The sequence below is a fragment of the Nipponia nippon genome, unplaced genomic scaffold (assembly GCF_047370975.1).
Source record: "Nipponia nippon isolate SJK-2023a ecotype South Korea unplaced genomic scaffold, ASM4737097v1 scaffold_51, whole genome shotgun sequence".
In the NCBI taxonomy this organism is placed as follows: Eukaryota; Metazoa; Chordata; class Aves; order Pelecaniformes; family Threskiornithidae; genus Nipponia; species Nipponia nippon.
This window is the reverse complement of record NW_028262371.1, coordinates 577775-587288: the sequence shown is the minus strand read 5'-3', so window position 1 is coordinate 587288 and position 9514 is coordinate 577775. Positions and strand designations below refer to the sequence as shown.

The 9514-nt window shown below is 66.5% G+C and overlaps 2 protein-coding genes across 3 annotated transcripts; both read left to right on the top strand.

The window, feature by feature from the left end:
* The first annotated feature begins 323 nt into the window (after positions 1-323).
* On the top strand, positions 324-3740 carry PABPN1 (poly(A) binding protein nuclear 1). Of its 2 annotated transcripts, none has more exons than XM_087734987.1 (7): positions 324-480; positions 1760-1874; positions 1984-2051; positions 2186-2292; positions 2376-2463; positions 2541-2689; positions 3149-3449. In XM_087734987.1, the coding sequence occupies exons 2-7, from the start codon at positions 1793-1795 to the stop codon at positions 3258-3260; spliced, it is 606 nt and encodes a 201-aa protein (XP_087591113.1). In that variant the 5' UTR covers positions 324-480; positions 1760-1792; the 3' UTR covers positions 3261-3449. The 2 variants fall into 2 exon arrangements, with proteins under 2 accessions (XP_087591113.1, XP_087591114.1); XM_087734988.1 differs by lacking the exon at positions 3149-3449 and adding an exon at positions 3469-3740 and having other exon boundaries at positions 325-480.
* Positions 3741-3881: 141 nt separating this feature from the next.
* LOC148051912 (CKLF-like MARVEL transmembrane domain-containing protein 5) lies at positions 3882-9296 on the top strand. The gene is made up of 6 exons (XM_087734989.1): positions 3882-5053; positions 6004-6095; positions 8036-8188; positions 8832-8927; positions 9009-9093; positions 9172-9296. Exons 1-6 carry the CDS (start codon positions 5008-5010, stop codon positions 9192-9194), a joined length of 495 nt encoding a protein of 164 aa, XP_087591115.1. The 5' UTR covers positions 3882-5007; the 3' UTR covers positions 9195-9296.
* Positions 9297-9514: the final 218 nt, after the last annotated feature.

The window sequence follows — 9514 nt, the reverse complement described above, 5'->3', positions numbered from 1 at the left end:
CCGGGGCGGCCATGGCGGCTCTGCGGGGCGGCGGCGCGGGGCAACGCGGGGCTGAGGCGGCGGCGGCGGCGGCGGCAACAACGACAACAACGGCAACAACGGCAGCGAGCGGAGGAACCGGCAGCGGGTCCGGATCCTCCGGTAGCGGTTCCGGAGAAGGGGGAACGACTTACGGGAACGGGTTGGGAACGGCGGCGGGGCAGGAGGAGACGGCGGTGGCGGGGTTAGGCGAAGCGGGGACCCGCGGGAGGAGCGGGGGAGGCCGGGGAGGAGGAGGAGGAGGAGGGGGGGGGGGGGGCGGCAGCAGCGTTGGGGGGTGGCGGCCCGGGGGGTAGCGGGGCCGGGGGAGCTTCGGGTGTTGCCGCCGCCGCCGCCGCCGCTGCCGCCGCTCCGCATCCGCCTCACGAAGCCGCCGAGGAGTTGGAGGAGGAAGCGGGGTTGGGGGACGGAGACCCGGGGGATTCCGCCATCGAGGACCCGGTGAGGGGTGGGGGGATGTGGGGGGAGGGGGTCCTTGGTCACGTGGAGGGGCCCTTGGTCACGTGGGGGGTGGATGGGGGGGGTCTTTGGTCACTTGGGGGGGTGAGGGCGTGATGGGGGAGTCTTTGGTCACGTGAGGGATGGATTTGGGGGTCTTTGGTCACGTGGGGGGCCCTTGGTCACGTGGGGGGTGGATTTGGGGGGTCCTTGGTTATGTGGGGGGGTTGGGGGGTCTTTGGTCACGTGGGGGGCCCTTGGTCACGTGGGGGGTGGATTTGGGGGGCCCTTGGTCACGTGGGGGGTGGATTTGGGGGGGTCTTTGGTCACGTGGGGGGTGGATTGGGGGGGTGAGGGGGCCTGGGGGTGATGGGGGGTCTTTGGTCACGTGAGGGATGGATTTGGGGGTCTTTGGTCACCTGGGGGGTTCTTGGTCACGTGGGGGGTGGATTTGGGGGGTCCTTGGTCACGTGGGGGTGGATTTGGGGGGTGATGGGGGGTCTTTGGTCACATGAGGGATGGATTCGGGGGTCTTTGGTCACGTGGGGGGTCCTTGGTCACGTGGGGGTTGGATTTGGGGGGGTCCTTGGTCACGTGGGGGGTCCTTGGTTATGTGGGGGGGGGTTGAGGGGATCTTTGGTCACGTGGGGGGTCTTTGGTCACGTGGGGGGTGGATTGGGGGGGTCTTTGGTCACGTGGGGGGTGGATGGGGGGGTCTTTGGTCACGTGGGGGGTGGATTTGGGGGGGGGGTTGAGGGGGCCTGGGGGTGATGGGGGGGGTCCTTGGTCACGTGGGTGGTGGATTTGGGGGTCCTTGGTCACATGGGGGGTGCTTGGTCATGTGGGGGTGGATTTGGGGGGTCCTTGGTCACGTGAGGGGTCCTTGGTCATGTGGGGGGTGGATTTGGGGGGGGTTGAGGGGGTCTTTGGTCGCGTGGGGGGTCCCTGGTCACGTGGGGGGTGGATTTGGGGGGTCCTTGGTCATGTGGGGGGTGGGTGTGGGGGTGATGGGGGGTTTCAGGGTCACGTGGGGTAGGGGATCTAGAGGTGATAAGTGGGGGGGTTCTTGGTCACGTGGGGGGGGCTTTGGTCATGTGGGGGGGCTTGGTCACGTGGAGCAGTGGATTCGGGGGTGTCTGCGGGGGTTTAGGGTCACGTGGGACAATGGATTTGGGGGCGATGGCGGGGGTCCTTGGTCATGTGGGGTGACGGGGGGAGTTCGGGGTCACGGGGAGGGGGTGGGGTCCACCCCTTGACCCCTGACCTTTGACCCCCCCCCCAGGAGCTGGAGGCCATCAAGGCCCGGGTGCGGGAGATGGAGGAAGAGGCGGAAAAACTCAAAGAGCTGCAGAACGAAGTGGAGAAACAGATGAACATGAGCCCCCCGCCGGGCAACGGTGAGGCCCCCCCGGGCGCCGGGGTCCCTCGCGGTGTCGGGGTCGTCACCCCCGGGGGTCGGGGTCCCCCCCTGACCTTTCCTGTCACCCCAACACCCGTCACCCGCAGCCGGCCCGGTCATCATGTCCCTGGAGGAGAAAATGGAGGCGGACGCTCGCTCCATCTACGTGGGCAACGTGAGTGACGGGGACGCTGAGGGGTGTGGGTGACACGAGGCGGGTGTAGGGGACACCCAGGGGGTGTGGGGGACACAGGCGTCCGGGCCCCGCCCCCTCCAGCCCCCCCCCCCAAATGCTTGTATCCCCCCCAGGTGGACTACGGGGCCACGGCGGAAGAGCTGGAGGCCCATTTCCACGGCTGCGGCTCCGTCAACCGCGTCACCATCCTCTGCGACAAGTACAGCGGCCACCCCAAGGGGTGAGTCGGGTGACAACAGCGTGACGGGACGCCCCCGTGTCACCCCCGCGTCCCGCCACACCCACCCTGTCCCCGCTCCCCAGGTTCGCCTACATCGAGTTCTCCGACAAGGAGTCGGTGCGGACGTCGATGGCGCTTGACGAGTCTCTCTTCCGCGGGCGGCAAATTAAGGTGAGGCCGCGGGGCGGCTGTTACCGGCGCGGTGACACCTCGCCTGTGCCATTCACACCCCTCTTCGCTTCATCAAGGTGATCCCCAAACGAACCAACCGACCCGGCATCAGCACGACGGACCGGGGTTTTCCCCGCACCCGTTACCGGGGCCGCGGCGGCGGTTACAGCGCGACCCGTGCCCGCTTCTACAGCGGCTACAGTCGGCCTCGCGGGCGTGCCTACAGGTGGGTGGGGCCTCCCAAGGTGGGCTGAGGGGGGTTGGGGTCCTCCAGGAGGTGGTTGGGGGTATCTGGGGGTCGTCCAAGGTGGGATGAGGGTTCTCCAAGGTAGGACGAAGGTACCTGGGTTGGGGTTGGGGTTGTTCAAGACAGGTTGAGGGTTCCTGGGTCCTCCAGGACATGGTGGGGTTCTCCAGGGTGGGCTGGTGGTTACCTGAGTCCTCCAAGGTGGAGTGAGGTCCTCCAGGGTGAACGGAGGGTTGTTGGGTGTTTTACCAAGGTCCTTTGCCATTGGTTGAGGGGTCCTCCGGGACAGGTTGTTGGTTCTCCAGGGTGCGTTGATGGTGCTTTGGTCCTCCGAGGAAGACTCAAAGTTCTCCGGCGTGGTTTGAGCTGGGGGTACTTTGGTCCTCCAAGGCACCCAAGGTCTTCCAGGGTGGGCTGAGGGTACTTTGGCTCTCCAAGGAAGTCTGAGGTCATCCAGAACAGTCTGAGAGGGGGGTACCTTGGTCCTCCGAGGTGGTCTGAGGGTACCTTGGTCCTCCGAGGAAGACTCGGGTCCTCCAGGGTGGTCTGAGCTGGGGATGCCTTGGTCCTCCGAGGTACCCGAGATCCTCCAAGGTGGGCTGATGGCGCTTTGGTCCTCCGGGGTGGGCTGAAGAAGGGGGTACCTTGGTGCGTCCCTGGTGGTCCGAGGGTCCCTCGGTCCCCCAAGCCACCCGAGGTCCTCCAGAACGGCCACGCTCTTCCCCCCCCCCCTAACCCCTTCCCCCCCGTTTCCACAGGGGCCGGGCCAGAGCCACCTCATGGTACTCCCCCTATTAGTCCGGGGCTCCCCCGAACCGCCGCAGCCGGACGCCGCCGCCGTGGGGCGGGGGCCGTGGGGGGGAGGGGGGGTGCCGCCCCGCGTGGCCCCTCCCCCGCACGCCCCCTTTCTTTCCCCTCCTCCCCCTTTCTTTCCCCCCCTCCCCATAAGATTTGAGTGTGTTTATCGTTGCAGGTGGCGGAGCCGGAGGGGCCGGGCAGGGCCGGACGTCGCCGGGGGGAGGGCGGGGTCTGGGGGGGGGCCCCTGCGCTGTGGGGTGGTGTTTTTTTTTGGGGAGGGGGGTAATAAAGTGGCCCCGGGGGGACGAGGTGTGTCTGTGCTGTGACCCACGGCGGGGGTGGGGGGGGTGGGACCCACGGCGGGGGCGGGGGGACACGGGGTTCACGGCGGTGGCTCAGTCCTCCCGCGGTGGGACCGAGGTCCTCCAGGAGAGGCAAGAGGTGACTCGGTCCTCCACGGTGGTCCTTCAGGACAGGTAGAAGATAACCTGGTCCTCCAGGACAGGCAGAAGAACAGGTGGAGGTGAGGTTCTCCGGGACAGGCAGAAGGTCGCGGTGCTCCAAGGCGGGAGTGAGGATCTCCAGGACAGGCAGAAGGTGACTTGGTCCTCTGAGGTGGAGAGAAAGTCCTCCAGGACAGGCAGACAAGACAGGCAGAAGGTGACTTGGTCCTCCAGGCCAGGCAGGAGATAACTCAGTCCTCCAAGACAGGCAGAAGGTGACTTGGTTCTCTGAGGTGGAGAGAAAGTCCTCCAGGACAGGCAGGACTCGTTAAAGGCAGGCTGAGGTCCTTCAGGCCAGGCAGAAGATGACTCGGTCCTCCACGGTGGTCCTCCAAGACAGGCAGAAGGTGACTCGGTCCTCCACCGTGGTCCTCCAAGACAGGCAGAAGGTGACTCGGTCCTCCAGGACAGGCAGGAGGTGACTTGGTTCTCTGAGGTAGAGAGAAAGTCCTCCAGGACAGGCAGAAGTCATTGAAGGCAGGCTGAGGTCCTCCAGGCCAGGCAGAAGGTGATTCGGTCCTCCAGGACAGGCAGGAGGTGACTCGGTCCTCCAAGACAGGCAGAAGGTGACTTGGTTCTCTGAGGCGGAGAGAAAGTCCTCCAGGACAGGCAGAAGTCATTGAAGGCAGGCTGAGGTCCTCCAGGCCAGGCAGAAGGCAAACAGTTCAAGCCTGGACCAGTCTTCCAGGGCAGGCAGAAGGTGGAGATGAGGTTGTCCAGCACAGGCAGAAGGTGACTCAGTCCTCCACGGTGGAGAGAAGGTCCTCCAGGACAGGCAGAAGGTTCGTGAGTCCTCGGGTGGAGAGTAGTCCTCCAAGGAGGTCCTCCAGGGCAGGCAGAAGGTGACAGTCCTCCAGGACAGGCACACCCGAGGTCCTCCAGGGCAGGCAGAAGGTGACGGTCCTCCAGGACAGGCAGACCTGAGGTCCTCCAGGGCAGGCAGAAGGTGATGGTCCTCCAGGACAGGCGGACGACACCTTGGTCCTCCAAGCGGAGATGAGGAGAAGCCGAGGTCCTCCCGGCAGCAGCCGCCCTCCCTGTGGTACCGCGGCCTCCAGGGCGGGTGGGGGGGGGTGTTGTGGGTGGTGGTGGTGGTCCCAGCACCTCCCAGTTGCTCCCAGTAACCCCCCCCCAGTCACTCCCAGCACCTCCCGGGTGGTTCCCAGTCGCTCTCTGTCACCCTCCCCAGACACTTCCCAGTGTGTCCTAGTTGCCTCCCAGTGCTCCCCAGTCACCCCCCCAGTGTGTCCCAGTTGCTCCCCAGTGCCTCCTACTGTCTCCCAGTGCTCCCCAGTCCATCCCAGTTGCCCGCAGTGCTTCCCAATCACCTCCCAGTCACTCCCCAGTGCCTCCCACCATCTCCCAGATGCTCCCCAGTCAATCCCAGTTGCCCCCAGGCACTTCCCAGTGCCCCCCAGTCACCCCCCCCCCCCCAGTGCCTCCCAGTCAATCCCAGTTGCCCCCAGTGCCTTCTAGTAGCTCCCAGTGCTCCCCAGTTGCTCCCAGTGTGTCACAGTCACTCTCCCAGTCAATCCCAGTCACTCCCGGTGTGCTACAGTCACCCCCCAGTGCCTCCCAGTCAATCCCAATCACTCCCAGTGCTCCCCAGTCATTCCCAGTGTGCCCCAGTCACCCCCCAAGTGCCTCCCGGTCAATCCCAATCACTCCCAGTGCTCCCCAGTCACTCCCAGTGTGCCCCAGTCACCCCCCCAGTGCCTCCCGGTCAATCCCAATCACTCCCAGTGCTCCCCAGTCACCCCCCCAGTGCCTCCCGGTCAATCCCAATCACTCCCAGTGCTCCCCAGTCATTCCCAGTATACCACAGTCACCCCCCAGTGCCTCCCAGTACCCCCCCCAGCAGCTCCCAGTACCCCCCCGCCCCTCCCGCTCCCCCCCCAGTCCCTGCACAATGTCCCTTTGTCCCCTGTCCCGGCGCCGCCTGTCACGGTGGGGGTGGGGGGCACAACACCCACGTGGGTCCCCGCCCCCCAGGTCCCCCCGCTATGGGGCAGCAGGAGCCACCCGGGGCCTTCGACTTGGGGGTCCTGCGCACCCCAAAGGGGCTGCTGCTGGCGGCCCAGCTGGTAGGGGGGAACTGGGAGGAACTGGGGGGCTGTGGGGCGCTGTAGGGGCGCTGGGGGGCTCTATAGGGGTGCGATGGGGCACCGTTGGGCTCTATAGGGGTGCCATAGGCCCCCATGGGGCGCTGTGGGTCCTATGGGGCACTGTGGGGCTCTATAGGGGTGCCATAGGCCCCTGTGGGGCTCTATGGGTGTGCTATGGGGCGCTGTGGGGCTCTATAGGGGCACTGTGGGGCTCTATGGGTGTGCTATGGGGCGCTGTGGGGCTCTATAGGGGTGCTGTGGGTGCTATGGGGCGCTGTGGGGCTCTATGGGTCTCTATAGGTGTGCTGTGGGGCTCTATGGGGTGCCATAGGCCCCTACGCAGCGCTGTAGGGCTCTATAGGTGTGCTATGGGGCGCTACAGGGCTCTATAGGGGTGCTATGGGGCGCTGTGGGGCTCTATAGGGGTGCTGTGGGGCTCTATAGGGGCGCTATGGGGCTCCATAGGGGTGCTATGGGGTGCTGTGGGGCTCTATAGGTGCACTATGGGGCGCTGTGGGGCTCTATAGGGGCGCTATGGGGCTCCATAGGGGTGCTGTGGGGCTCTATAGGGGCACTATGGGGCTCCATAGGGTTGCTATGGGGTGCTGTGGGGCTCTGTAGGGGTGCTGTGGGGCTCTATAGGGGCACTATGGGGCGCTGTGGGGCTCTATAGGGGTGCTATGGGGCGCTACAGGGCTCTATAGGGGTGCTATGGGGCGCTGTGGGGCTCTATAGGGGTGCTGTGGGTGCTGTGGGGCTCTATAGGGGCGCTATGGGGCTCCATGGGGTGCTGTGGGGCTCTATAGGGGCGCTATGGGGCGCTGTGGGGCTCTATAGGGGCGCTATGGGGCTCCATAGGGGTGCTATGGGGTGCTGTGGGGCTCTGTAGGGGTGCTGTGGGGCTCTATAGGGGCACTATGGGGCACTATGGGGCGCTGTGGGGCTCTATAGGGGTGCTATGGGGCGCTACAGGGCTCTATAGGGGTGCTATGGGGCGCTGTGGGGCTCTATAGGGGTGCTGTGGGTGCTGTGGGGCTCTATAGGGGCGCTATGGGGCTCCATGGGGTGCTGTGGGGCTCTATAGGGGCGCTATGGGGCGCTGTGGGGCTCTATAGGGGCGCTATGGGGCTCCATAGGGGTGCTATGGGGTGCTGTGGGGCTCTGTAGGGGTGCTGTGGGGCTCTATAGGGGCACTATGGGGCACTATGGGGCGCTGTGGGGCTCTATAGGGGCGCTATGGGGCTCCATAGGGGTGCTATGGGGTGCTGTGGGGCTCTGTAGGGGTGCTGTGGGGCTCTATAGGGGCACTATGGGGCACTATGGGGCGCTGTGGGGCTCTATAGGGGCGCTATGGGGCTCCATAGGGTTGCTATGGGGTGCTGTGGGGCTCTGTAGGGGTGCTGTGGGGCTCTATAGGGGCACTATGGGGCGCTGTGGGGCTCTATAGGGGTGCTATGGGGCGCTACAGGGCTCTATAGGGGTGCTATGGGGCGCTGTGGGGCTCTATAGGGGTGCTGTGGGTGCTGTGGGGCTCTATAGGGGCGCTATGGGGCTCCATGGGGTGCTGTGGGGCTCTATAGGGGCGCTATGGGGCTCCATAGGGGTGCTATGGGGTGCTGTGGGGCTCTGTAGGGGTGCTGTGGGGCTCTATAGGGGCACTATGGGGCACTATGGGGTGCTGTGGGGCTCTATAGGGGCACTATGGGGCTCCATGGGGCGCTGTGGGGCTCTGTAGGGGTGCTGTGGGTGCTATGGGGCACTGTGGGGCTCTATAGGAGTGCTATGGGGCTCCATGGGGTGCTATGGGGCGCTGTGGGGCTCTATAGGGGCGCTATGGGGCGCCGTGGGGCTCTATAGAGGCTCCACGGGGCGCTGTGGGGCTGCCGTGCCCCCCACGTCCCCCCTCCCGTGCCCCCCAGGTGCTGTGTGGGGCGGTTGTGGCGCTGCTGGCTCCCCCCGCGCCCCCCACGCTGGCCCCGGCGCTGCTGCAGGCCCTGGGCGGGGCGGCCGCCCTGGGGGGGCGGCTGCTGCGGGACCCCCCCCGCCTGCCCCACGGCTACGGGCCCTGCCTGGTAGGTGGCCCCGCGGCCGCCCCACGCGTTGTCCCCCCCCCCCGGCGTCCCCTCCGTGTCCGCCTTGGCGTCTGCTGGTGGCCCCCTCGTGGCGCTGTCCCCTTGGTGGCCACCTTGGTATCTCCTGGTGGCCCGCCATAGCGCTGGCCCCTTGGTGGCCACCTTGGTATCTCCTGGTGGCCCCCTCATGGCGCTGGCCCCTTGGTGGCCACCTTGGTATCTCCTGGTGGCCCCCTCATGGCGCTGTCCCCTTGATGGCCACCTTGGTGTCTGCTGGTGGCCCGCCATAGCGCTGGCCCCTTGGTGGCCACCTTGGTATCTCCTGGTGGCCCCCTCATGGTGCTGTCCCCTTGGTGGCCACCTTGGTATCTCCTGGTGGCCCACCATAGCGTCGGCCCCTTGGTGGCCACCTTGGTATCTCCTGGTGTTCCTCCATGGTGGTGTCCCCCCGGTGACCACCTCAGCGTCTCCTGGTGTCCCCCCCCCCGGTGTTGTCCCCTCCACGTCCACCTCGGTATCTCCTGGTGTTCCCCCACGGTGTTGTTCCCTTGGTGGCCACCACGGTGTCCCCCCTCACGTCCCCGTGGTGTCCCCTCCACGGTGTTGTCCCACCATAGCGTCCCCCATGGTGTCCCCCCTCCAGGACCTCCTCCGGGCCGTCAGCGGGACCATCATCTTCCTCGTCGTGGCCCTGGTGGCCCTGGCCACCTCCCGGGACGCCTTGGCCGCCACCACCTTTGTGAGTAACACCCCCCCCAAGCCCCGCCCCCACCCCATGCCCCACCCCCTGCCTGACCAAGCCCCGCCCACTCCTCCCCAGACCTTCAGCCTCATCCTCGCCTTCCTCTTCGCCTTCGACGCCTTCGTCGCCTACCGCGCCGCGGCGGCCCCGGCGGTGGGACGGGGTGAGTTCCGGGGTCCCTGGGGTGGGGGGCGGCCCCTCCTCCGCCACCTTCTCCAACCCCCTTCTCCTTCTCTTCCAGACCCCGACATGGACTCCACCTGATTGGATCCCCCTCCCCCCCGCCCCAAACTCATGTCCCATAATTCCCTGGTCCCAGAGCCCCGCCCCATAACCCCCCCCCCCCAGGTTTGGGCGCCATTTAAACAACTTCTGATGCTTCTCTGCGGTCGTGTTTTGGTGGGGTGGGGTGGGGTGGGGTGGGGTGGGGTGGGGTGGGCGAGGAGACGCTGCGTCCCCCACCCCCGCTCCCGGACGCCCGGCTTCTTCCCGTCTTCGTTAATTAATGAAACCACTTGTAGGTCGTTAGGGGCCCGTCCGGGGCGGGGGAGGGCGGCGGCGGGGTCGCTCGTGGCGGCGGTGGT